At 43.9% G+C, this 27,695-nt stretch overlaps 1 protein-coding gene across 1 annotated transcript; it reads left to right on the top strand.

The window, feature by feature from the left end:
- On the top strand, positions 1-26,370 carry GCM1 (glial cells missing transcription factor 1). The gene is made up of 6 exons (XM_021098829.2): positions 1-161; positions 3,168-3,379; positions 16,861-17,113; positions 18,165-18,277; positions 19,693-19,815; positions 22,271-26,370. The coding sequence occupies exons 2-6, from the start codon at positions 3,305-3,307 to the stop codon at positions 23,000-23,002; spliced, it is 1,296 nt and encodes a 431-aa protein (XP_020954488.1). The 5' UTR covers positions 1-161; positions 3,168-3,304; the 3' UTR covers positions 23,003-26,370.
- Positions 26,371-27,695: the final 1,325 nt, after the last annotated feature.

Genomic DNA, 27,695 nt, shown 5'->3' with positions numbered 1-27,695 from the left:
AGCATAGTGTACCTTGACCTGGATTAGGGAACAGCCGCTTCTGCACAGAAAATGACCAGAGCTTGCTGGGACCTGAACCAGAGATGAGATTTTTATGACACAGTTTTGTCTGCATCGCCATAAGAAGTCAGAGGTGGGAAAGCTACTACAAACTTCCAGCGGTAAGATACCTAAGTCATGGGAATGTAATATACCAGGTAGGGAATATAGACAGTAACACTGTAATAACTGTACGGTGACAGACGGTAACTAGACTTATCGTGGTGATCATTTTGGAACATATAAAAATATTGAATCACTATATCGTATGCCCGAAACTAATATAATATTGTACATCAATTATACTTCCATTTTTAAAAAAGGTAAGGAAAACATTTTAAATGTAAGGCACTAGAAATTGGGAGGTAAGTATAAATTGTGTGATAATGGACACCCCATTTCTACAGGCTTTCCTTTGTTCTGGTTGGTTTTCTGTAGAAATGATGAGACTTGAACATACTTTGGCCCAAGTTGCTTTAAAATAAAAAAGGAAATACTGACAAATAGAGTTTTTTACTCCTGGAGCAAAACTGAATTTGCTCCCTTAAGTTTTAAAGGCTGCACACTGTCCTTTCTTCTTTCTTATAGTTTGGTCTTAACTTTCAGAGAAGAATTAAGTTCATGTTCATTCATTTGGCAAACATTTATATCAAAAAAAATCAAAAAAAGCAATGTAGTTTTTCTGCAGCAAGGTTTTCGATGCCTCTAACTTTAATTTAAAAATAAGAGAAATATATTTACGTTGCCTAGGCTTCCAACCATATCTTTGATTTTTTTGAAATGTGAATCTAGTTATTCAAGGTTTGGTGTTTTTTTTAAAGATCAATCTGTTCTCATCAGCTATGACAAATTTTAGACCATCTAAGTTAACTGTTTTTAATATGCCAAGAGGAAGTGCATAAAACCATTGCTATCATATTTGACCTTGATATTTGGGGTCTAATATACTTGTTGTTTAAGTCTGGATTAAAGTCAGTCTGTGGCGTTATTTCTTCAGTAACTCAGTGTTTATTTCCCAAACATAGAATTTGATTTAAAACTCAACGAGGACTGAACCTTGCACATCAGTGTTTGAGTGGGGCAAGGGGGGAGGGTTGGTGCTCTTTGAATCTTGGACCACTAGGTTGTAGGGTGGGTTCATTAGGAAGGGAAGAGACTCTTAGCTTGTGATTTGGTGATTAGCTTGTGATTTAGTGGTCAAGAACTTCATCTCTATGTTCAGGCCAACAGTCTTCTGCATCCATGGTCTACCTTAGTGATTGACAAGTATTAGGGTTAGATAAAGTTGAGTGAGCAACAGAGCTCATGCAACTCCCTAAGGTTAAGACTATTAAAATAACTTGTGGTTTGGAGTTCCTTTGCGATGCAACTGGTTAAGGATCCGGCATTGTCACTGCTGCAGCTCAGGTCTCTGATGTGACACAGGGTTTCATCCCCAGTCTGGGAAATTCCACATGCTACAGGCATGGCCCCCCACAAAACAACTTGTGGTTTGAGTTGATTATCAGGTAGCTCTTTGGTGTTTTGTTTTGTTTTTTTTTGCCACATCCACGGCATGTGGAATTTCCCATCAGGGATCAAACCTCATGCCACATCAGTGACCCTAGCCACTACAGTGACAATGCTGGATTCTTAACCTACTGAGCCACAAGGGAACTCTGACTATTAAGTGGTTCTATGTGACATCGTCATGGTCCTTGTTTTTACTAGAGCACCGGCAAATGGAATCTTCATATTCTGCTAAAAGCACATTTCATCTCAGAATGATTGTTTTTGTCCTCAGAGTTGGACACTTCAAATTCCTCTCTTTTTCTTTTTTGGTCAATCCCCTTTAACCAGTTATAACTAGAAATGAATATTCTTCATGGGGGAATAAACACAGTTTGCCTAAATCTTTTTGAATATCTATCGTTTTCATAATAGAATTGAATCAAAGTAAAGTGAGACAGAATTTTCTTGAGGGGGTGTTGCAGGGAAGAGCGAGATTGCAAGAGATAAAGTCAGAAAGTCTTAAAGGGTGCTTTGAATTTAAATGTAGTTGAGAAACACTGTTTTAGAACTATGGTTCTCAAACAGTTTTTCCCTTCAGGGGACATTTGGCAATGTCTGGGACTAATTTTTATTATCAACAAGGAGGGGTGAGTAAGAACTGACACCAAGGTAACCTCCACGACAAAGAGTTATCAGGTCTGCAAGGTCAGTATTGCCAAGATTTTAGAGGAATCCATAATGAGAATATTGTTTGATAATATTTGAAGATATAGAGTGCATACTAGATTATCAACTCGATGACAATTTAAATTTTTTTCCTTTTTTCTTTTGGCTGCCTGTGTGGCATGCAGAAGTTCTCAGGCCAGGGATCGAACCCTCACCACAGCAGGGATCTGCGGCACTGCAGCGCCAACCTATGTCAATTTAGATTTTAAAAAGACTTCTAGACACATCTGGTTGTGGGGAGTTCCCATTGTGGTTCAACAGGTTACGAATCCAACGAGTATCTGTGAGGATGTGGGTTCGATCCCTGGCCTCAGGGGGTTAAGGATCTGGCGTGAGCTGTGGTGTAGGTCACAGATATGGCTTGGATCTGGCGTTACTGTGACTGTGGCTGTGGCCAGCAGATGTAGCTCTGACTCAGCCCCTAGCCTGGGAACTTCCAAATGCTGCATCTGCAGCCCTAAATATCCCACCCTCCCCCCCCAAAAAAAATTGCTGCAGTACAAATCTGGTTGTGGTGGTCCCTTCTCGTAACCTTCCCACATGTTAGTTAATTTATGAAGGTATATGCAGGGAAACAACATTAAGCCAATTCTCTCCCTCCCGCTCCAACAGAGGCACAAGGAAGAAAAGGTCCTAATCATTGGCTGTAGGTGACCAGGGGCCCAACTAAGGCCTTCTCACCTGGGGCTAGCAGTGAGGAGGGAATCCCGGACTTGAGGATGAAAGTGAACATCATCTTTTGATTCCCTATGGCCAATCTTTATTTCAGCAAAGTCTCTAATGGCTTTTTACATTTCGTTTTTGTTTGTATGTTAGGGCTTGCAAAAATGTCAATGACATAGGCTTTTCTGGCAGACAAGCACTGATTTTTATCTCATTAATGGTCAGTATTACTGTCATTTATTTTTTAGTGTCTGGAAGACCGTCTCCTGGCCTAAACCTCTTGGGTGAACTGATCCAACTGTGTCAAGAGCCTTTGCGAGCGACATTCTCAAGCTCTTCTAAGGGCACTTGGACAGACAGAGACTGTGGGTGACCTGACTTTATCATGGAACCTGAGAACGCTGGTTCTGAGGACAAAGAGGTGTTAAGCTGGGATATTAATGATATGAAACTGCCACAGGTATGTACTTGCTTTAAGACTCTGCCTTCATGAAGAGTTCCCTGGTGGTCTAATGGTTAGGATCCGGCTCTTTCACTCTGTGGTTCAATTCCTGGTCTGGGAACTAACAATCCCAGAAGCCATTGCATGCTGTGGCCAAAAACAAAATAAAACAAAACACCAGATTTAAAAAAGAAAGAAAGAAAGAAAAAAGACTGCCTTCAGCATTTGTCTGTGAAGCCTTGACCATTAACTTGCTAAGAGCGAGAAGGGATTGGTAAATGTTCCCGCTGTGTAAATGCCGCTCCTCCAGAGCTTCAGCTGGGATCCTACTAAGGACTTTGTTGTTGTTGTTGTCTTTTGTCTTTTTTGGGGGGGTCTTTGGTCTTTTTGGGGCCATACCTGCAGCATATGGAGGTTCCCAGGCTAGGGGTCTAATCGGTGCTACAGCTGCCGGCCTACACCACAGCCACAGCCACGCGAGATCAGAGCTGCATCTGTAACCCACACCACAGGTCACGACAACACCGGATCCTTAACCCACTGAGCAAGGTCAGGGATCCAACCCATGTCCTCATGGATTCGTTTCTGCTGAGCCATGATGGGAACCCCTGACTAAGGACCTTTAAGAGAAGATGCCAAGACCAATGATTTTTGCAGGCCCTTACTTACCAGACTCCCCCAGTTACAGACAGAAGCAAAGAAAACGTTACTTCCCTTCCCTTTCAACATTGGCTTGGCTCAGCTGCCCCCATCGCTAGCTAGTAGAATAAAATCCACCATTATGTCCATAGATCGACCAGATGGACTCTTCATAATGCACAAGCACCTGCACAACCTTATTTGCTATAGGAGTGGGTCTAACCTCAATCTGTCACTGGACTGTCCTGGGGAGAGTGTTATTCTGGAACTTTTTTTGGGGGGGGGTCTTTTGTCTTTTTGGGGCCATACCTGTGGCATGTGGAGGTTCCCAGGCTAGGGGTCGAATCAGAGCTACAGCTGCCAGCCTACACCACAGCTTACAGCAACTCGGGATCCTTAACCCACTGAGCAAGGCCAGAGACTGAAACTGCATCCTCATAGATGCTAGCCAGGTTTGATTCCACAGAGCCAAGAAGGGAACTCCACTTCCAGAATTTTTATAACTAATGCACAGTCCATGTTCATGGGGCTGCTCTCCAGCTACTGAGGAACTCTCATTTCATGTTTTCTTCACCTTTGTCTTTGGCAATTAACTTTTTTTTTTAAAATAAACTTTTATTTATTTATTTTTTTTTTTTATTTTTTTTTTTTTTTTGGTCTTTGTGCCATTTCTTGGGCTGCTCCCGCGGCATATGGAGGTTCCCAGGCTAGGGGTCGAATCGGAGCTGTAGCCTCCAGCCTACGCCAGAGCCACAGCAACGTGGGATCCGAGCCGCGTCTGCAACCTACGCCACATCTCACGGCAACGCCAGATCCTTAACCGGCTGAGCAAGGCCAGGGATTGAACCCGCAACCTCATGGTTCCTAGTCAGATTCATTAACCACTGCGCCACGACGGGAACTCCATAAACTTTTAATTTTTGAATGGTCTCAGAATTACAGAAAAAGGGAAGACTGTAGAAACAGTTTCCCCAAACCCTCCACTCGTGTTTCCTGTTATTAATGTCTCATATCATTGCAGCGCCTTTTGGCAATTGACTTTTTAAGTCTCAATCTGGTGGAAAACATTCATTGTTTAAAACTGACTACTTTGACCTCCCTTTGTGGCCTTCGAAGAATGCTTCTACTGGAAGTTGTTGGGAAAGGTGACTAGGAAAGACTACTGGACACCACCAGGAATGTGAGGAAAGGTTAAGCCAGTCTTCCTGATTTTAGGGAACAAGAAATTTGAATTATCCCAAGCAGGAGAGAGACAATGGGGATCCCCCAGTCTTTTTTTTTGTTTTTTGTTTTTCCTTCTTCTTCTATTTATGATTGCACCTGTGGCATATGGAAGTTCCCAGCTAGCAGTCAGATCAGAGCTGCAGCTGCTGGCCTATGGCACAGCCACAGCCACACCAGATCCAAGTCGCATCTGAAACCTATGCATAGCTTGCAGCAATACCAGATCCTTAACCCAGAGAGCAAGGCCAAGGATTGAACCCGCATCCTCATGGAGATATTAGGTCCTTAACCCACGGAACTCCTCCCCAGTCTTGATTTATAACCATTCCAGATTTTACTCTGATGAAGTGTTTCTTTTGTTTCTCATGTTTCTCCTTAACTCCCCTCCCCTGTTGTCTCCCAGTGGGTCTTAGAAGAGCTGCGGAGCCCAGAGTACGTCCTACTCTCCGTTCATGTAAGGATGGTTAAAGCCACCACAGCTAAATCACGCAAATAGTTATTTTAGGGATTTGTTGTTGCTTATAAATTGCTTTACAATTGTTGTAGCCGTTTTAGGGGAAACTTGAAGGTAAATTTTGATCACTCCAGGCTCAGGGACCCATATCCCTTAACACATGAGGGCAGCCCCCAAATAGAGACACTGGGCGTAAAATCAAGACAAAATCAAGAAGGAAGCAGGTTCATAGGTGATTTTTGCCAAGTCATATGCTACAGCGGGAGTTTTCATGGGTTCTGAGAGCCTTCTGAAATGGCAGGCAACGCTGTACTCACATATAATTTTTTTCTGGGACAGAGGATTCATATCGTTCATCAGATCTGTAGACAAAAGAAAGGAAGAAACACTTCCCTGGAGGGGATCTCAGGCCTGATATAAGTTCATGTTCCAACATGAATTTTCCAAAACAAAAGCATTCTCAGCTCCCCAAGACGTTAAAGTGAGACATGTCCAGCAAAAACACACAGCTTTGGAAACGTATCATTTTTTTAGTTCATAGAAAAAGTCTGATTGCTCATGGAAATATGTAAATGGCCTTCAATGTATTAAATATGCCAGGGAAATGATTCTAAGTGGAAAACGTTCCTTAGTATTTTCTAAGCAGCATCAACACCGTCCTCATTTGGGTTTCTGCTGGCTTTGGAATCCTAGCAAGATTCGGTTGAAGTGAAAGATAAAAGGTCTTAGAAGGATTTCCAAAGCACATTAGGTTGTATATTTTGAGAGCATTTCTGAAGTCAGAGTGGTGAACTGGGAGAAGCGAGCCAGGAGATCACACCCCGGCTTTGAATCCCAATTCCGCCTCCTTTTATTTGTAGAATGACACAGGGTGGTTTAGCCTTTTTGAGATTCCCTGTCCTCTTCTGAAAATGAGGTGGTTGCACTAAATGCTCTCTTAGAGACCCTTTTAGTTCTTACAGTCTAGGATTCAGGGACCTGAGATTGGGAAAGGTAGCCTAAACCCTAGAATGGGGACCTGGTGCCAACCACACTGCCTGGCACATGTTAGACACCAACAACAAATATGAAATTCACTAATGCATGGCTCTGTGGCTTTTCATCTGCGTGACTCTAAGCAAATCTATTTTCTTTTTTTTCAGTTCGGGTATAATTGATTTCCAATGTTGTATTAATTTCTGCTGCACAGTAAAGTGATTCGTTTATGCAAATAGGTGTTTTTTTGTTTTGTTTTGTTTTGTTTTTTTGCCTTTTCTAGGGCCACTCCCGCAGCATATGGAGGTTCCTGGGCTAGGGGTCTAATTGGGGCTGTAGCTGCCGGCCTACACCACAGCCACAGCAATGCGAGATCTGAGCCATGTCTGCGACATCTTCTGTGTCCATTCATCTGTCGATGGACATTTAGGTTTTTTCCATGTCTTGTCTATTGTGAATAGTGCTGCTATGAACATAGGGGTGCATGTATTTCTTTGAGTTATAGTTTCGTCTGGATATCTGCCCAGGAGTGGGATTGCTGAATCATACGGTAATTCTGTTTTTAGTTTTCTGAGGAATCTTCGTACTGTTTTCCACAGTGGCTGCACCAGCTTACATTCCCACCAAATGTGTAGGAGGGTTCCCTTTTCTCCACACCCTTTCCAGCATTTGTTGTTTAAACAAATCTATTTTCCTTAGTCTTTGTTACCACCTCTATAAAATGAAAATAGTAATTCTTTATATACTCTGCCTAAATCTCTAAGCTGTTTAGAACAGACGTGTTCCCAAAATGTGTTCTGTAGTATGTAAGTTATGGGGAATTTTAATGGGTACTGTGAAGGAAGAAAGGAAGTACTAAGTTTAACCAAGTTAAGCAGATATCTTTACTGCAGACCTGGTGCCTTTCTAATTGCACTGGTGGCGCTCCCAAAGGGAGGCTGTGTTGGCTGTGTTGCCCTAACTTATTTTGATCGTGGAGCCCGCTTTTCGTGGAGCCCGCTTTTCATGCAGCCCTACAGGCGCTAAGTGTCTACCTGTTTGGGCATTAAAGATATATTTTAAAGGATTACATTTATAAAAGCCAGCAATGGCTTGTAATTATTATATATTTCCCCAATTTCATTCTCTGTCCCACCCATACCAAGAATTTATAGTTTGTTTTTCATATTGTATCTTCTTGCCAGGATTCCGGCAAATTCCTGCAACTTGCAGTCACATTCCTTTCTTGTTAGTCCATTCACCTGCTTCAAGTTTCAAGATGGTCACCTGAGAGCTCATTGCATGTTCTGGTCCTGGTTTCCACAGCCCTTTATACTTCCCAGATAGATCCAATTTGTTGTTTAATTTTTGGCCACAGTGAACAATGACATCCTCACCAGGACATCAGAGATTTTTGAGTGACTGGTATGTGCCAGACACCATAATGGGCCCAGGGGTACAGGGACCACTAAGCCAGGTTAACTTCCATGGAAGGCTAATGACCTGCTGGGGCCTGTGGAACAAGATCAATGCCCAAACAGAGAATCAATGCCATAGAGAAAAATGTTACAGGTGCTGAAAGAAGGCGTATGTAATTCAGCATGACGAGGGCACAGGGAGCTAGGCAGAGGATTTGGCAAAGGGCTTGCTCTGGACAGGTACCTTGTGCAACGTGAGAGGGTTAGGTCAGATGAAGATAAGAGTTTGGGCCCCCGAATTTGAGGTCTATTCCATGGCTACTTTTGGCAAGGAGATCTGAAGACCTCTGGCCTGAAAGGTGGTTCAGATGCAGGTTGTCCTAAGAGGATTTGGTTATTTTAAAGACAGTGGGAAGCTTATTGGGCTGGAAAGCATCATGATCAGATCTAAGGCCTGGAGAGTCTCTTGTCCTCACTAAGTCATCCCTCCCTGGATTGGTTTCACGTCTGCTTCTCCTTTCTTTCAGCTGCATATATGTCTTTATAAATCTCCATTTCACTTGTTTCTGGCTGCTTGTCTAACTTGTTATTTCGATACCACTTCTTTATCCAGCCCCCCAGGGAGCCAGCCCAGAATTGCAGGCACCTAACTTACTAGAAACCATCATCAATAAAAGCTTCTTTATTCCAGAGAGTTCCCTGGGGGCACATCGGGTTAAGAATCCGATATTGTCAGCTCAGGTCTCTGCTGTGGCATGGGTTCGATCCTTGGCCTGGGAATTTCTGAGTGCTGCAGTACTGCCAAAAAAAGTTTCTTTATTCTGCTCGAGTGATGTAATACACCAATTTTGCTTTCCCTTCCTAGTCCCATAAATTATGTTTGCATTTTAAAAGTCCAAATGTAATTGCTTTAGTGTTTGCAAATGTCTGGGTTTGGGTTAGACTTATCTTCACTAAAAATGTTCATTGCGTGGTTTGTCACTTGGACACTTTTCATTAATACTGATTGTAATATTTGAGAGCTTTGAATCCTTAAGAAATTTTTTTTTCTGATTGAAAATCGGGAAGAAAATCAATTCTTTTTTCTCCTAAATAGGACCCGCTTAGCAGGGAGATGCAAGGCAGGCATGCCGCTCCCATCACCTGCCAGTTTCTCTGAGCAGGGCACAGAGTTCCAATAAGCACCGCAGCAGACAAACACCCAGAATCATTTTGTTTCTGAGCACAAGCGGTTTTCAGATTAAACCCATGACTAAAGCTACATGGGGCCATTAAGTCACACAATTTCAAGGTTTAAGTACTCTTTTTGTAGAGAAAACCTAAAACTGTACCTAGGCTAAACATAATTACAAGCCCACCTAAAGCCTGGTGAATCAACATCAAAGTGGCCACATCGTGTGTGTACGATAGGTCACTTTGCTGTACAGCAGAAATTGGCACATTATAAATCAACTACACTTTAATAAAAATAATAAATTAAAAAAAGTGGCCACATCTCTGATGAGTTAATTCCTGGACCAAGATTAAGTTTTTAAATTTATTTATTTATTTATTTAGTCTTCCGTCTTTTTAGGGCCGCAGCATATGAAGGTTCCCAGGCCAGGGGTCTAATCAGAGCTGTAGCCACCGGCCTACACCAGAGCCACAGCAACACCAGATCTGAGCTGCATCTGCAACCTACACCACAGCTCACGGCAACACCGGATCCTTAACCCACTGAGCAAGGCCAGGGATAGAGTCCATAACCCTACGGTCCCTAGTCGGATTCGTTTCCGCTGCGCCACGACGGGAACTCCTTTTAAATTTATTTTTAATTTTTAATTTTTGTTTTTTTGCCACACCCACAGCATATGGAAGTTTCCAGGCTAGGGATCAAACCCACACCTCAGCAGCGACCTGAGCCACTGCAGAGACAATGCCGGATCCTTAACCTACTGCGCCACATTGGGAACTCCTGGATTATGATTTTAAGCAGTGCATTTTCCTTTGCCTCTGTCTTACAAGCAGAGGAGAATCTTTGGGCTCATTCTGTGAATTCATGTAGATAAATGTAATCAGATGTGTCTTGGCATGAGGGAGCTAACGGGTAAACTAGATTCTGGAGTTCTGGTCAATTATTACCTGACTGCATGATCAGGTCATGTTGTTGTTGGTCTGAAGGGAACACTCATGACTTTGTCCTTTTTGTCCAGCCCTCTTTTTTTTTTTGGCCACCCCCATGGCTTGTGGAAGTTCCCGGGCCAGGGATCAAACCTGTGCCACAACAGTAACAACACCAGGTCCTTTTTTTTTTTTTTTTTTTTTTTTTTTTTTTTGTCTTTTTGTCGTTGTTATTTCTTGGGCCGCTCCCGCAGCATATGGAGGTTCCCAGGCCAGGGGATGAATCGGAGCTGTAGCCACTGGCCTACGCCAGAGCCACAGCAACGCGGGATCCGAGCCGCGTCTGCAACCTACACCACAGCTCACGGCAATGCCGGATCGTTAACCCACTGAGCAAGGGCAGGGACCGAACCCGCAAGCTCATGGTTCCTAGTCGGATTCGTTAACCACTGCGCCACGACGGGAACTCCCAAAAGAGTCATTTTTAAGTTAACTCAAAAGCATTTTGTTGAATTGTATTTCTCCCTTGGATAACACTTGGAGCTGGGTTTCCAGCTGGCTCAAAAGAGCTAAATTCTTGAAATGTTGAAGGTAAGTCAAAATGCTGGTCGAATTTTTTTTTTTTCTGTGTTGCATAGGTAACATCTAAGTTTTTCCCTCTCTCTGATTTGTTTTAATGTGTATCTCTTTGCTAGCCCTGTTTTATTGGGAAGCATTTATTTATAAGGAATTAATAAACTATTCTTATTAAAGAAAAACTGGCAGGAGTTCCCATTGCGGCTCAGTTAAGAACCTGACTAGCATCCATGAGGATGCGGTTCCATCCCTGGCCTTGCTCAGTGGGTTAAGGATCCAGGGTTGCCGAAAGCTGTGTGTAGGTCAAAGATGAGGCTCAGATCCTGAGTTGCTGTGGCTCTGGTGTAGGCTGGTGGCTACAGCTCCCATTCGACCCCTAGCCTGGAGCCTCCATACACCTCCTGTGTGGTACTAAAAAAAAAGACAAAAAAGAAAAAGAGGAGTTCCCGTCGTGGCGCAGTGGTTAACGAATCCGACTAGGAACCATGAGGTTGCGGGTTCGGTCCCTGCCCTTGCTCAGTGGATTAACGATCTGGCGTTGCCGTGAGCTGTGGTGTAGGTTGCAGTCACGGCTCGGATCCCGCGTTGCTGTGGCTCTGGCGTAGGCCGGTGGCTACAGCTCCGATTCAACCCCTAGCCTGGGAACCTCCATATGCCGCGGGAGCGGCCCAAGAAATAGCAACAACAACAACAACAACAATAACAACAGCAACAACAACAAAAAAAAAAAAAAAAAGAAAAAGAATTAAAAAAACCTTGCAGATAATTGCTTTACATCAGAGTGGACTATATTCCAAGGGAAAATCAATTTTAACATAATAACATGATAATGTAAATACTTTTGATACCTCATTTCAGAATTTTCATTTTAATTCATTAGTTTTATGTAATAGTGTGTATTTAATTCTTAAGATACCTTATTAAAACTACAAGTAGGGAGTTCCTGTCGTGGCTCAGTGGTTAACGAATCTGACTAGGAACCATGAGGTTTCAGGTTCTATCCCTGGCCTTGCTCAGCAGGTTAATGGTCTGGCATTGCCGTGACCTGTGGTGTAGGCCGAAGATGCGACTGGGATCCCGAGTTGCTGTGGCTGTGGGGTAGGCCAGCAGCTACAGCTCTGATTAGACCCCTAGCCTGGGAACCTCCATATGCCGTGGGTGCTGCCCCAGAAAAGAGAAAAGGAAAAAAAAAAAAAATTTGAAAGCAGTGTCTCGGAGTTCCCGTCGTGACGCAGTGGTTAACGAATCCGACTAGGAACCATGAGGTTTCAGGTTCGGTCCCTGCCCTTGCTCAGTGGGTTAACGATCCGGCGTTGCCCTGAGCTGTGGTGTAGGATGCAGACGCGGCTCGGATCCCGTGTTGCTGTGGCTCTGGCGTAGGCCGGTGGCTGCAGTTCCGATTCGACCCCTAGCCTGGGAACCTCCATATGCCATGGGAGCGGCCAAAGAAATAGCAAAAAGACAAAAAAAAAATAAAATAAAATAAAAAATAAAAAAATAAAACTACAAGTAGTTCAATAAATTAGAACAAGGGAAAGATGAAGGGTATTCTGATTGCACAGAGTTTCCAAGATTTTGAGTGAGTTAGAGGATAAAGTCCCTTAGGGAAAAAAAAAACTTACAAACAGAAGTCACAAATATTCATTAAACACCCAATGGTATTGTCCATGAGATTATAAAATATAAATTCGTTATATTTACATGTTGGAAACCTTAAGAATATTCCCTTTAAACTATAAACTTCTTAACCAAGAGGAAAAACAAAGAGTTACTCATGAAAAGTTAGAAATTAAAATAAACAATCTGAAAAGAAGAAAATATTTTTGTGGGGATTTGCTAAAGAAACTTAAGAAATAATTATTCTTTCTTTTTAAATTTTACTGTCTAGTGCCTTCAATTTAGGAGATCCCTATCATTCATCTGATACCTGTGCTTCTTTGCATTACTGGAATCTGGATTTTCTCTTAATTTCAAGGTCAAAAAATGTCAAAAATCTCACTAAGCATCCAGGTCAAAAGACTGGTCATAAATAAATAGCCAGGCGAATATCTTGATTTGAATACGTTTATTCCCAGTAATTTTCTCGAGGTTGTACGTCATCAAAATTATTATTGCATAATTAACAGAACTGGAAAACTTGGCTACCAGTGAAGGGAATGTGGAAAATAAAAGTTTAAAAGACCGTGCGTGAGCTTAAAACTGAACTGCAACAATGTAAAAATCATAAAAAGCACAGACGGAGTTTGCCAACTACAGTGGATTCAAGCTAGAAATTACAGCAAAAGGCAACAGGAAAATCTATTTTTATACAGGGAAACTAAGCAATATATTTCTAAATAATCCATCAAGAGGAAGCCTCAAAGGGAGATCAAACTATACTGAGAGGGAGAAAGAAAAAAAAAAGATAATGGAGGTCAGTTCTTCCTCTAGGGGCCAGAGTCCTTGCTTTATTTGTTTTTGTTTTGTTTTTTGGCCATGCCCACAGCATGTGCAAGTTCTCCTGCCAGAAATCGAACCCAAGCCACAGCAGTGACAATGACAGATTCTTAACCATCCACCTCACCCTTGTCTCTGCTGCCCTGACAACCGTGCTTTATTTTTGAATTGACTGTAATGGAATATAATGGGATATAATTGAATTGAAATCCACTCGTAGACTTCTGCAGTCCAAATGACTAAAGGTCCACATTTTAATGTTTTAACTTACATTTTTATTATTTCTGAAGGTAAAATATTATGCTTTCAGGAGTTCCAGTTGTGGCACAGCGGAAGTGAACCCAACTAGTATCCATGAGGACCTGGGTTCAATCCCTGGCCTCGCTCAGTTTGTTAAGGATCCGGTGTTGCCGTGAGCTGTGGTGTAGGTCACAGACGAGGCTCAGAGCCCATGTTACTGTGCCTGTGGTATAGGCCAGCAATTGTAGCTCTGATTGGATCCCTAGCCTGGGAACTTCCATATGCTGCAGGTGTAGCCCTAAAAAACATATATAGATATGTGTGTGTGTTTATTCCATATGCTGCAGGTGCAGCCCTAAAAAGCAAATATATATATGTGTGTGTTTGTGTGTGTGTGTGTGTATACCCATATATAAGCTTTCTGTGGCATGTCTGTGGCAGAAGACAAAAGAGCATTATTAAAGCTTTAGGTCAGAAGGAAGAGAAGAGGCGGAGGGTGGAGAAAGCTGGAGATGGGACTGCCCCAGGGGCTGCCTGACGTCTTCTCACCCCAGGCATTGAGCCTTATCCAGCTCAGAATTTCCAGAGAAGTGGGGGAGAGAGGGAAGGGACTGGAAAAAGCAGACAGTTTATTCAGTATCTTGGCCTGGCCAGACCTCTCTCCTAGAAATGCGACTGTGCTGCCTGGTGGACCAGAGACACTCCTTCAGACGCCAACCCCCTTTCTCCTTTCTCTTCTGGAGAAGTGTCCCCTTCCCACACCACAGGGCAGCACGGAAGGGCCAGTGTTGTCACCACTCTGAGAAAGGAGGTTGGGAACAAGAGTTGCACCAATCAAGCTTTTCTTTTATAGGGGCAGAGACCCTGTCTTGTTTGTGGATTAACAAGGTTTAAAGCATGACATGACCTCTCTGAGGTCATTTTTCTCCCGAACCATGCTGGCTGGTGCGTGTGGCCCCAGATCTGGTAGAGTACCAGCCAGCACTGATATGGAACTTGCTGTGTGCCAGGCACAAGTATTTTGGTCTTTTTTTTTTTTCATTTTGTTTTTCTTTTCCACTATAAATTATTATAAGATATTGAATATAGTTCTTTGTGCTATACAGTAGTTGGTTGTTGGTTATCTATTTTATACATAGTAGTGTATATATATTAATCCTAAACTCTTAATTTATCCCTGCTCCCCTTCCTTTTGGTAACCATAAGTTTGTTTCTTATGTCTGTGAATCTTTTTCTGTTTTGTAAATTCATTTGTGTCATATTTTCAGTTCCATATATAAGTGATATCACATGATATTTGTCTTTCTCTTTCGCTTAGTATGATAATCTCTAGGTCCATCCATGTTGCTGCAAATGGCATCATTTCATTCTTTTTTATGGCTGAGTAATATTCCATTGTGTATGTATATATATCACACCTTCTTTATCCATTCATCTGTCAGTGGACATATAGGTTGCTTCCATGTCTTGGCGACTGTGTAGCCAAAGAAGCACTGTGTTTTGAATGCTTTGTGTGCATTAGCTTGTTCAGTTTTCACAACATCCCTGTGAGGGAGGGGGTTCTGTGGCCACCATCTCAAAGAGGAGATAGAAGTGCTAAGAGACAAGGAACAGCTTCAGGTCCACACCCAGGCCAGGAGTTGGCAAACTCTCTGTGAAGGCTCAGACAGTAAATACTTTAAGATTTGTAGGCCATATAGTCTTTGTTGCAACCACTGAACTCTGTCATGGTGTGTGAAATTATCCACAGGCAACATTAAATGAATGAACATAGCTGGGTTCCAATAAAACTTTATTTATAAAAACAGGGAGTGGGCTGGATTTGGCCCATGGCCTTAGTTCACCGGTGCCAGCTCTTCACTATTAACAAGTACTACCACTCATGTACCTAAAACCTCTCCTTTTTTTTTTTTTTCTTTCTTTTTTTATAAGGCTGCATATGGAAGTTCCAGAGCTGTAGCTGCTGGCCTACACCACGGCCACAGCAACACAGGATCCTTAACCCCCTGAGCAAGGCCAGGAGTCAAACCTGTATCCTCACAGATCCTAGTTAGGTTCGTTACCACTAAGCCACAACAGGAACTCCAAATTCCTCATTTCTATTTCACAGACCCACCTCAGTTCCCATGAAATTCAATTCAAAGGACAAGTATCATTAATTATAAAAATGTACAGTTTACATCTGCTCATCACAGTACTTTTGTGAAGCACGAAACTATGTTCCCATTTTAGAGAAGAGCAAAATGAGGCTTCAGAAACAGAGGACTGCCCAGTGTCTCAGGTTACAAAGTTCTTCTGTGTGGTCTATACTTGAAACCTAACTGGAGAGACACCCACCTCCCTGAGCTTCCCTTCCATCCCAATGATGTCTGCCTTTTTCCTTCTCAAACATTTGTCTTTCCTTTCTCCTATCTTAGTCTGTTTTCTTGTTACAGAAACAAAGGAGAGGCGCCCTGAGCTCTCCTCCTGGAGCTGCTGGAATCTTCTACCCTAACCTTCCAGAATCTTCTTGATGAAAAATATTCTAATACCCTGCCAGGTCTCTGAAAGCTGGGGAGCTGGGCACAGTCTAAGTTTGATCATGGAGAGCCCTTAAGGCTTCCCACTCTAAGACTGTCAAATGTGGCATCCGGGTGAGCCACAACATCAGGGACTAACATTTATTCAGAACTCCCTCCATGCTAGGTGCCCTGCTGAGTATTTCTTACACCTTACATATGATCATATTTAATTCTCAGACTCACTCCAAGTAGTCAGGTCTAATTATCCCCATTACACAGATGAAGAAATGGAGACACCAAAAGCCAAACGACTTATACTATAAGGATTGAGGGTCCTGTGTCCTTAAAGGAGGGTTGAGTTTAGTTAACTATTCACCGGCAGGGAACAGTGCCAGACCTGGGCGAGAACATGGAAGTTTCCAGGCAAAGCAAACTCCTCCTCACCCCTCCGCCCTGTGGGACTCGCAGGAACATGAGAGTAGAGCAAAGGAAAGAGAGTCTTCACCGGGGAGGAAAGACGCGCCTCTCTACTCTCCCTCTGCCTATCTCGGTTCACTTTGCAGAAACCCTCCGCTTTCCTACGGAGGTAACCACAGCCTGACCGGCATTATCTCCCTGCTCCGCCCCAGTGCCGTCCACAGTCATTGCGAAAGAGGACAAGGTTACTTCACCCTCCAACATTCTTAGTGAGAAAGGGTCCTCACTCTTATCCCTAAATTATCGGGTAGCACTCAGAGGGGCTGCCTGCATCCCAGCACTTTCTGGTCCAGCGAGCAGATGTGGGTGCACCCAGCAGTCACGTGGCCTCCGGCCGCGTCTCGCGCTTTCCCTGTAATGAAATCCAGTTCGGTCTTTGCCAAAAGGCCCCACTCTAAGCTCTGGAGAGCCCAAACCACCTTTCCGCACAGTGGTGTTTTCCTGCTGAAACTGTTAAAATATTCTTTGTGTTTTGATCAGAATGTGAAAAAGACGGACTGGTTCCAGGAATGGCCAGATGCCTATGAGAAGCACATCTACAGCTCGGAGGACCGGAGCGCACAGCGGCACCTGAGCAGCTGGGCCATGCGCAACACCAACAACCACAACTCCCGCATCCTCAAGAAGTCCTGTCTGGGCGTGGTGGTGTGCGGCCGCGATTGCTTGGCCCCTGAGGGCCGCAAGGTCTACCTGAGGCCCGCCATCTGCGACAAAGCCCGGCAGAAGCAGCAGAGTGAGTGGGTCTCCGGCCGCTACGGGTCATGACATCCCCGCATATCCCAAGGGCTCAGCTTCCGCTGGTGGGTGGTGGAGACCAAAGCCTTTCCTGTAGATCATTTTAAGGAGAATCAACCAACCCCCCTTGGCTCTGAGTATCTGCCCCAAAGATCTTCCACGCCCAGGGCACCCACTCATAACACTGCTCCCTTGGGTTTAGGTGCCTGACTCCAGGCCTCTGTTAAAAGGAGGACACATCACCTAGGGGTTTAATTCACCAGTGCACCTCTTAAAGCTTAGGAAAAAGTTGTGTTATCAGGCTTGCCACCTGATATCTTTGTGGGGGAATGGCCCCCCCCCCACCTCCCAAATGATCTCACTGAGTGCTTTGATCTGGAGTGGAAACTGAGACAGAACCTGAGGTTAGATCCAGTTCCATGTCATTTAGGTTCATGCCTTAATCACATGCTGAGATAATTGTTCATCTTTTTTTTTTATCATATTCATCGGATTGTGAAAGAGGTGCATTCAGCATTCCCTGAGCCTTGCCCACTTCAGACCTCAAGTTACTTCATGTTCTTTCTTTGTAATTTGTTTTCAAAACTTGCTTGCTCTCAGGGCAGGATCTGGTATCAGTCATTTATACTTTAGTGAGAATTTGGTAGCTGCCCATCTCTCTCCGTCATGTGGTTTTGTTCCTTGACCCTTTGTTCTAATGGTGACGTGAAAGAATTTTTCCTCTTTGCTGCAAAGAATTTCAAGTATCAGTAAATAAGGAGGGAGGGATTTTTTTTTTTCCTCTTTTGAGCTCTCCCCTGACCTGTAAAATACCCCACTCTGTAGGCAACTGCTTACTCTACCCCGTGAGAGAGTGACTTGGGACTTGGGCTGCTTTGGAGGCTAGGCTCAGGGATCGCCGTGCCCAGTGGATGACAGCCTGTAAAACTGGATCCTGGTGCATTCTCTGCCATCCTGGAATCAAGTTGGAAACCAGCAGGGCCGTGCAACTCAGGGCTCCTCTGGCCTGGCTCAGTTCAGCATAGTCACCTTCCTTTGCTCTTTTGCAGGGAAACGCTGTCCCAACTGTGATGGCCCCTTGAAGCTCATTCCCTGCCGTGGCCACGGGGGCTTTCCCGTCACTAACTTCTGGAGGCACGACGGCCGCTTCATATTCTTCCAGGTTGAATCTGAGTTAAAGATTCCTTTTCTCTTGAATTCTGAACTGTGCACAGAGCATGAAGAGGCTCGTCTCCTCCAGGAGGTGCACAGGTGGAGGGGAGTCTGCCCCCTCCCTGAGGCCCTTTCTGGGGGACCTCACACCTTGAGAGAGGAGCCAGGGGCTGGAGCCCAGGACTGGGGGGCAGCTGCCCCGGACTCAGGCTCCGAGGGGGAGGCCGTGGCCAGTAATCTGACCAGGTTCAGGCTATTGCCGGGCCTCGGCATGCCTAGGCCTTCCACAGACCCAGCTCTGACTTTTCACCGGCTCTGTAAACATGGACACGTTGCCTAACTCCCCTAAGCCCCAGTTTTCTGTAAAATGTGGTGCTAAGAAGGCCTCGTCGGGGAGGTGGTGGAAACAGTGGCCTCCAACAGGAGGACTACCTGGGTTTGAATCTGTGCCTTTTAAAGAAAACACCCTGATATGCAGGGTCTGTTAATTTCCAGCAGGTAACTATTCCCCTCACGGCTGATCACCAGCCATTTTCAACCACCAGCTCACAAAGTTCCTAAATGGCCAACAACTGGCTCTCGGCCCGGCCACCTCTGGCACACTTTGAGTCCCAGCTTATCAGAGAGGTGACCCAAGGGGTGTAACCCTTCCAGGCCTCCATGTCCTACTCCGTAAACTGGGGATGATGACACTGGTAGGGACCTCACAACATTGGGCTGAAGATTCTATGAGAAAGAATGTAATCAGTGCTACTTGCAGGAGATCCCTGGTGGTCTAGTGGTTGGGATTCGGTGCTTTTACCACTGTGGCCCGGGTTCAATCCCTGGTCTGGGAACTGAGATCCCACATCCAAAAAAAAAAAAAAAATCAGCCTTACTTATTATCACTATGAATGTGACTTTGCTAGGTAGATGAGAGGTACCATCATAAGCAGAGGCAGCTGGGCAGGCAGGGAAGTGCATGGTAGCTTGGGAGGATCTTAAAAGACTTTTCCAGTCTTGGAGTTCCCATCGTGGCTCAGTGGTTAACGAATCCGACTAGGAACCATGAGGTTGCAGGTTCAATCCCTGGCCTTGCTCAGTGGGTTAAGGATCTGGCGTTGCCGTGAGCTGTGGTGTAGGTTGCAGATGCGGCTCGGATCCTGCATGGCTGTGGATCTGGCATAGGCTGGCAGCTACACTCCGATTAGACCCCTGGCCTGGAAACCTCCCATATGCCGCAGAAGCGGCCCAAGAAATGGCAAAAAGACCAAAAAAAACAAAACAAAACAAAACAAAAACAAAAACAAAAAACAAAAAACTTCTCCAGTCTTGTCACAAGAGCCAATTGCAACAGCACGCACTCCCATGGCAGGGTGGAGGGTAAACCTTCACACACTGTGAGGTGTATCTAGTTATGTGTCTCACTGCTTCATCTTCTTTAAGTCAAAGGGAGAACATGACCATCCAAAACCAGAAACCAAACTGGAAGCCGAGGCAAGAAGAGCAGTGAAGAAAACACACTTGGCGGCTTCCTCCTCAAAGCTGAAGCAGGGCCCAGAAATCAAGGTAACCTTGCCCCATGCCTCTTTAAAACGTTCGGTGACTTGCCACCCCTGTGGTGGCAGCAGTAGATTTCCCTGTCCCTTCCCTACAGATGAAAGCCCCAAATCATGTACCTTCCTGGGGAAGAAGGAGGGATAAATTAGGAGTTTGAGATAAAGATATACACACTCATATAGATAAAACAGAGAGCCAACAAGACCTACTATGTAGCACAGGGAACTCAATACTCTGTAATAACTTATAAAGGAAAAGAATCTGAAAAAGAATATGTGTATTATATATATATATATATGTATATATATATATTATATATATATATATGAATCACTGTGCTATACACCTGAAACTAACACAACATTGTAAACCAATAAAAATAAATTTAAAAATTAAAAAATTTTTTAAATCATATACTTTCAGGCTCACCTTTGAGCAAGCATCTGCCATAGATACTAAATCTGTGGTTTTCTTCTAATTTCTCCCATCTTTGTAGCCTGCCCTCAACCATGAAGTTCATATCCTTTCAGAGTCATCTTTCCCACTTCAATGAAAAAGAGACTCGTATTAGTACTTAACCTATACGTGACATTCTGTATTTCTTTTTTCTTTTTCTTATTCTTTTTTTTTTTTTTTTTTTTGCTTTTTTTTAGGGCTGCACCTTCGGCATATGGACGTTCCCAGGCTAGGGGTCGAATCAGAGCTACGACTGCCGGCCTATACCACAGCCGTAGCAACACGGGATCCGAGCCGCATCTAAGACCTTACACCACGATTCATAAACACCAGATCCCTAAACCCTGGAGCAAGGCCAGGGATCAAACCCACATCCTCATGAATACTGATCAGGTTCTTTTCCACAACGGGAACTCCAGCACTCTGTATTTCTGATAGAACCAACATGAAATGATTTCCACAAAATACTAGCCTCACACTTTTTAATTCTTCACTAAAGCAGGTGCTTTTTGTAGCATACTCCACCAAGGTGAAATAGCCAGGCAGTTTCTGAAAACAGTAGTTATGGGGGGTGTGGCCATGGAGGCTCTTCCTGCAGTCAGACCGGGCTGTGAAGTCCATGGCTTTAGAGGTATCAGACTCTAGATTTGTGGGTTGATCTGCTCACCAGTGATAGTAATTCCTATACTTCTACTGTTCAGTGCTCCACATTTCTTTTCAGGAGTACAGAAATGGAGCTGGTTCATTCCTGGAGGCTCTATAGTACTTTAAGGAAAAAAAAATTGTCATTTGAGTCTGTTGTAGGGAAATATGAACCCTTGAGTCCCAACGACTAGTCCCTCCTATCGCATCTCCCATCCCTGGGAGAAGCTGAAGGGCATTTCCTCCCACTGACCCTAGAGGGCCACAGTCTCTCCAGCCACATCGTCTTATGAATTGATAGTTCGACATAAATAACAGAATAACTTAATTCTCACCAGATTCTTTCCCTGTGAATAACTGGAGGACAATCTACTTCCTCCATTTGTAAATGAAATTTATCAGAGTTCCCACTGTGGCGCAACCGAATCACTGGTGTCTCTGCGGTGCTGGGATGCAGGTTCAGTCCTTGACCCAGCACAGTGGGTTAAGGATCTGATGTTGCCATAGCATAGGTTGCTACCTGTGGCTCAGATCTGATCGCTAGCCCAGGAACTCCATATGCCTCCAGGCATCCAAAAAAGAAAAAAATTATCACTTCATAATCCAGAGGTCTTCTTTTTTTTTTTTTTTTTTTTCTTTTTTCCTTTTCTAGGACTGCTCCTGTGGCGTATGGAGGTTCCCAGGCTAGGGGTTGAATTGAAGCTGTAGCCGCTGGCCTATGCCAGAATCACAACAACGTAGGATCCAAGCCGCATCTGCGACCTACACCACAGCTCACGGCAACACTGGATCCTTAACCCACTGAGCAAGGCCAGGGATTGAACCCGCAACCTCATGGTTCCTGAACCACAACGGGAACTCCAATCCAGAGGTCTTCTGATTCAACAAGATGATTCAGAGGCTCTTGAGAAAAAAAGCCCTGATCTCCTAGAATCCACCCAGTGCTAAAAGATAGAAAAGTCCAAGAGGGAAATGATCAGAGGTTCTCTGAGAGCTGTCCTGAGTATAAAATTAATCTTCGAAGCTGTGGTTTGATTTTTCTTAAATAGCCCCTTATAGTTTTCTGACAGGAGCAGTTAGATGATCAGATTTGCGTTTGCGGTGAAACATTTTCAACACACTCCTGTCTGAGTAAAGGGCAAATCAGCCCTTCCTGGTTGGTAAGATTGCACATCGAAATGGCAGCAGCCTTTATGTCGTCCAAGTTTTGTGTGCTTGGGCAAAACCCTGTATGTGTTTCTGCTTTAAGTATGTCAGGAATGAGGACAATCCACAGAGCACTTATTCGTGCCAGGTCACTCGTGGCTGCCTGGGGTAGTGGTGTCCCTTTCACTTATTAATGTGGGCTTGTCTCTTTCCTTTCCAGCCTCTTCCAGGTGAAACACCAAGTTGGGAAAGTTTAACTCGGTCTTTCCAGGAAGGCATTCAATTGCCGAGTAGTTACAGTGGACATTTAATAGGGAACACTCCCCAGCAGAAGGCACTGAATGATTGCTCATCCTTCTCCGAGAGTTATGGTTTGGGGGGCACCACCGACCCGGCAGACCCCACTCCTCCCCTGGGTGCCCCTCAGCTCTACGAGAAATGCAGTTTGTCCGATGGTCAGATCTCCAGCAACCGAGACCTGCTTCAGCTTCCTGTCTCTGGGGTCTTTGGTTACAGTGATCCGCAAACATGGAATGATAACATGGCTTTGGAGAGAAATCCTCTGAATGACAACAGCTGCCCCAATTATCCTTTTGCTCTGACCAGCTGGCCCTATGACTTCTCCCCTCCCCAGAACGCTTCAGAACCCTTTCCCCAGCAGATCCCAATGGAACCACCAGCTGCCAAAACAAGCTGTCCCCCATTATGGCCAAATCAAGGGGGTGATCTTTATGAAGAGAAGGTGCCTGTGGATTTTAACGGCTACTACCCTTCCACCACGTGCCGTTCACCTCAGGAAGAGCCCTTTCTCCTCACCTATACCTCTCAGCCTTGTCACCAGTACTCTCTGCCTGGCAAGAGCAGCAAATGGAATTTGGATGAAGAAATGAGGTACCTGGGCTTGGATCACTGCAACAATGAAATGCTTCTAAACCTCTGTTCTCTGAGATGATCTCAAATGGAATCCTTGTGCACTGCTGGAGGGAATGTCATTTGGTGCTGCCATTATGGAAAACAGTATGGAGGCGCCTCAATAATTAACAGTAGAACTACCATATGATCCAGCCTTTCCATTTCGAGGTATATATCCGCAGGAAACGAGATCACTATCCTGAGGAAATAGCTGTACCACCGTGTTCACTGCAGCGTTATTTACGGTAGCCAAGGCAAGGAAACAACCTAAGACCAATGAATGGATACAATGGGATGTATATATATATACACACACACACAATGAAATACTATTGAGCCTTAAAAAAGAAGAGCATTGTGCTATTTGCAACAACATGGATGGACCCTGAAGGCCTTATGCTAAATGAAATAAGTCAGAGAGGGAAAGACAAATGATATATGATCTCACTTACATGTGGAATATAAAAACACCTGAATTCATGGAAATAGAGATCAGATCTGTGGTTTCCAGAGGTGGAGGGTGATGGGTGGGAGAACTGGGTGAAAGTGATCAAAAGTTAGAAACTTTTGATAAATTTTAAGATGAGTAAGTTCTGAGACATAATGTACAACCTGGAGACTCTAGTTAATTACTGTGCTGTACTGTGTATGTGAAAGTTGTGAAGAGAATAGATCTTAAAAGTTCTTATCACAAGGGGAAAAAAACTGCAGCTGTGTGGTGATGGGTGTTAACCAAACTTAACCATGGCAAACATCTTGCAGTATATACATATATTGGGGCATCATGCTGCATTCCTTAAACTTACACAGTGTTACACGTCCATTATATCTCAGCAAAACTGGAGGGGGAGAGAGAAATTGACCAAAATCTCTTATAGCCACTTTTCAAGTGGCTATATTAAAGGAGATAGTTTTTCTTTCTTTCTTTTTTCTTTTTAGGGCTGCACCTGCAGCATATGGAGGTTCCCAGGCTAGGGGTCCAATCGGAGCTACAGCTGCCGGCCTACGCCACAGCCACAGCAATGCCAGACCTGAGTCACATCTGTGACCTACACTCCAGCTCACGGCAACGCCGGATCCTTAACCCGCTGAGCAAGGCCAGAGATCGAACCTATGTCCTCATCGTTCCTGGTCAGATTCATTAACCACTGAGCCACGACATGAACTTATGTTTTTCAAAACATAACCAGAGATAAATTAGAATCATGATGATGAGTAGAAGGCAAGACTTCTTTTTTTCACAGAAGTGATCTGTTGGCTTGTCTTCCTCCATCCTAGTACTCTAGGAGTACTAGAATAGTCCTCAGGAGTACTGGAGTGGTCCTCAGGATACGAAAATACTAGAGTAATCCTCAATGAGGATTGAAAACTTGTCCAACTTGTGGCAGGAAATGTCCTCTGCTCCCTCTCTCTCTCTCTTTTTCCCCCCACAATATTTGGAACTCTCAACATCACAGCTGCATGATCTGCTGCATTTTCAATATCTTTTGAATCACGGCAAACAGCACACATGTGAAAGCCCAGCTGCCCAGGATCTCATCTATGCCTCCTTGGAAACAGAATGAAGGAGGAGAGGAAGGCGAAGATGCTACCACTGAAGTAGGTAGTACTTTGGTAGGAAACATGTGGGGTGAGTTTATAAAACATGTGTCCTCTAGTTGATTTCTAAAACTCATCAAGATAAAGGATATGACCCAATCCCAATGCCTAAGGATAAAGAGCAGCAAAATTAAATGGCTGCATGAAGAGACATTCCCTGTCACCAAATGGTCTCTCCTTCCCTTCTTCCTCCTCATTGTCTTCTCTGTCCATAAGGGCTCAGATTTTTGTCCCATTTACCTTTATTCTTACAGTGCCTGACTCAGCACCAGCTTCAAAACATGTGGTTGAGAAATGTTTGCTTAGAAAAGTCCTTGTGTAGCTCACATGGCCGTGGTCAGGCAACTGTGTTTGAATGCCAGGTCCTCTTTTTTTTTTTTTTTTTGCTGAAGTACTTTGCAGTAAAGGTGAGCCTAGACATAAATATGGAAAGAACCATGCAAGAAGCAAATATTTTCAAAATAAATGATCTTTTCTAATTGAATGGTAACAAAGGTATATGATATAAAATTTGGATCCTAGTCTCTTGTCTTAAGGCACCTTTGACTAGTTTCTCGTCTAGTTTCCAAAGATTAGAGATTGTCTCTGCATAGTGTATTCCCACCCCCATCCCCACACCCATCCACAGGCATATGTTCTAAAAGCCCCAGTGGATGCCTAAAACCTTGGCTAATACCAACCCAATATACATACATGCCTATGGTAAAGTTTAATTTATAGATTAGGCTTAGTAAGAGAATATCTGAATTGCCAGCATCACCATTTTTGTGCTTTGGGGTCATTATTAAGTAAGATAAAAATTACTTGAACACAAGGACTGTGGTACTGCAGCAGTGGATCTGATAACCAAGATAGTGGCTAAGGGACTAACAGGCAGGGATCCTTTATAGTGTGGCGGCCCTAGACAGAGGGATGATTCCCGTCCTGAGTGGGAGGAACCCAGTGGAGCCAGAGTTCCTCATGCTACTCAGCGAGATGCATGATTTAAAACTTATGGGTTGTTTATTTCTGGAACTTTCCATTTAGTGTTTCAGACTGCTGTTGACCATGGGTAATTGAAACCACAGAAAGCAAAGCCTTGGGTAAGGGGGTGGGGAACGGCTATATATATAAATGGTATCATCCTAGATTCATTTCTAACATGACTTTTGTCATTTTAGGACGCAATTTTGACATCAGATCCCTATAAGGGTAAAGGATCACTGCCTCTTTTTAATGGCCCCAAATACCTTATATGACTGTATTATAATTAATTTAAACAGTCCCCTATAATGAACATTTATATTGGTTTGAATCTTCTGAACTCTTTTATCTACGTGCATAAAATATATGTATTCAGATTAGAGTTTAAAGTAAATATAAGCACTAGGCCATGAAATATAACTTACTGACACTTCAGAAGTTGCCTTGCTTGAAGCCCCCAGTCCCACCCACTCCTGATCACAGGCCCCTTCCTGCATTCTGAAGGTGATTACTAGGCTGGCTTTCTATAGTTTTACTACCTTTATATGTGTTACTCAACAATAGTTTGATTTTGCCTTTTTGGGAAGAAGCCAATGAATAAAATTACATGGTGTCCTATTTTAAAAGTATTGAACTATAATGTACATGCAGAAGAGTACACAGCTATAGCCTCAGCTCGATAAATTGTCACAAGAACACTCTAGTCGTCCCCCTCCCCACGTGCCTATGCTCTCATATCTGCTTTTTCTGTTTAACATTGTGTCCTGAAGAATCATCATGGTGTTGTGTGTAGCTGTACTTTGCTCTTTTCATTGCTGCATTAAATTTATTTATTGTCACCTAAAATGCCTCTCCTCCATGCTCTAAGACAGGAGTCTCTGCTTGCTAAAAATTTTGGCTGGGAGTTCCTGTCATGGCACAGCAGAAATGAATCCAACTAGGAACCATGAGGTTGCAAATTTGATCCCTGGCCTCTCTCAGTGGGCTGAGGATCTGGCATTGCCCTGAGCTGTGGTGTAGGTCACAGGTATGGCTCAGGTCCCGGGTTGCTGTGGCTGTGGTGTAGGCTAGCAGCTGTAGCTCCGATTAGCCTGGGAACCTGCACATGCCGTGAGTGTGGCCCTAAAAATAAATAAATAAATAAATATTTTGGCTTAAAAGTCTAAAAAAGAAGTGTCTGATGAAATTCACCTCCACTAGAAGAGCTCCAGGAGTTCGCATCTCCTGCATGGTCCTTGAGTTTAAACGACCAGTTAGAGACCTAGAACCCTTGTAGCCAAGGGTTGGGGCAAAGTCGAAAGGTCACTTTTGCAAATATCTGAACAGGCAGCTTATCCAACATGTGTTTATATCTTTGCAGAGAAGAGAAATTCTTTCCTTCAGTGCACAATCAGCATAGTAATTTCAAGGGCTTTGAATTCAAGTCATTTCAAGGATGCCTTACTGTTCCCTGAGGACAAGGACTAGGTCTTCAGTTGAAAAATATTAAAAGCTTACTATCTACACCCAGATCGTGTGACCTCCAAGTAACTCACAAAGCCAAGTGAAGGACCCTGAAAATGCTAGTCTCTACTAGTCCAATGCAGTGGCCAAAATAACCTAACATTTGCCCCCACTACCATACATGGAATTTCGAATCGATGGAATTGATGGAATACCAGTTCACATGACAGAATCCAAAGTATTTTTTAGATTAGGGACTGTCTGGCAGGCATAGCATCACCAAGGAGCTTTAAATTAGGCTCTTCAAAATATTCCAAAGGCCGCAAAAGGAAAGAACGGGCTTAGGGTGGAGCAGGCTATGAGATGAGGCCAAGGGCATTGGCTCCTGGGTCTGGGGCGGGGGGGGGGGGTCCTCTCTGTACAGAGAGCAGTCAAGAAACAGCCACTACCTGGGCGGGAACTTTAGTTTCTATTTAGTTCAAGGCTTTCTGTGTATTTCAGACATTTCACACCCACTAAACTGGGCACACTGCACTCCCAAACATTTTCTCTAGTAAACGACAATTTTTTTTTTTGCTTTTGTTTTTAGGGTCATACCTATGGCATGTGGAAGTTCCCAGGGAGGAGTCCAATCAGAGCCTTAGCCGCCAGCCTTTGCCATAGCCAAAGCAACTTGGGATCTAAGCTTCATCTGCGACCTACACCACACAGCTCATGGCAACGCTGGA

Source organism: Sus scrofa, chromosome 7 (assembly GCF_054392235.1).
Source record: "Sus scrofa isolate SSC_HxYL_T2T_F1_AM1 chromosome 7, Sscrofa_HxYL_maternal_Yorkshire_Landrace_v2.0, whole genome shotgun sequence".
In the NCBI taxonomy this organism is placed as follows: domain Eukaryota; kingdom Metazoa; phylum Chordata; class Mammalia; order Artiodactyla; family Suidae; genus Sus; species Sus scrofa.
The sequence above is the reverse complement of the archived record's forward strand: the minus strand, read 5'-3'. Positions and strand labels throughout refer to the sequence as shown.

Excerpts from the sequence above, each read along its gene's own strand:
- GCM1 (XM_021098829.2), top strand. The coding sequence starts at position 3,305 with ATGGAACCTGAGAACGCTGGTTCTGAGGACAAAGAGGTGTTAAGCTGG. Across the intron at positions 3,380-16,860 it reads ATGATATGAAACTGCCACAG|AATGTGAAAAAGACGGACTG; the intron begins GTATGTACTTGC and ends TGTTTTGATCAG. Across the intron at positions 18,278-19,692 it reads GCCGCTTCATATTCTTCCAG|TCAAAGGGAGAACATGACCA; the intron begins GTTGAATCTGAG and ends ATCTTCTTTAAG.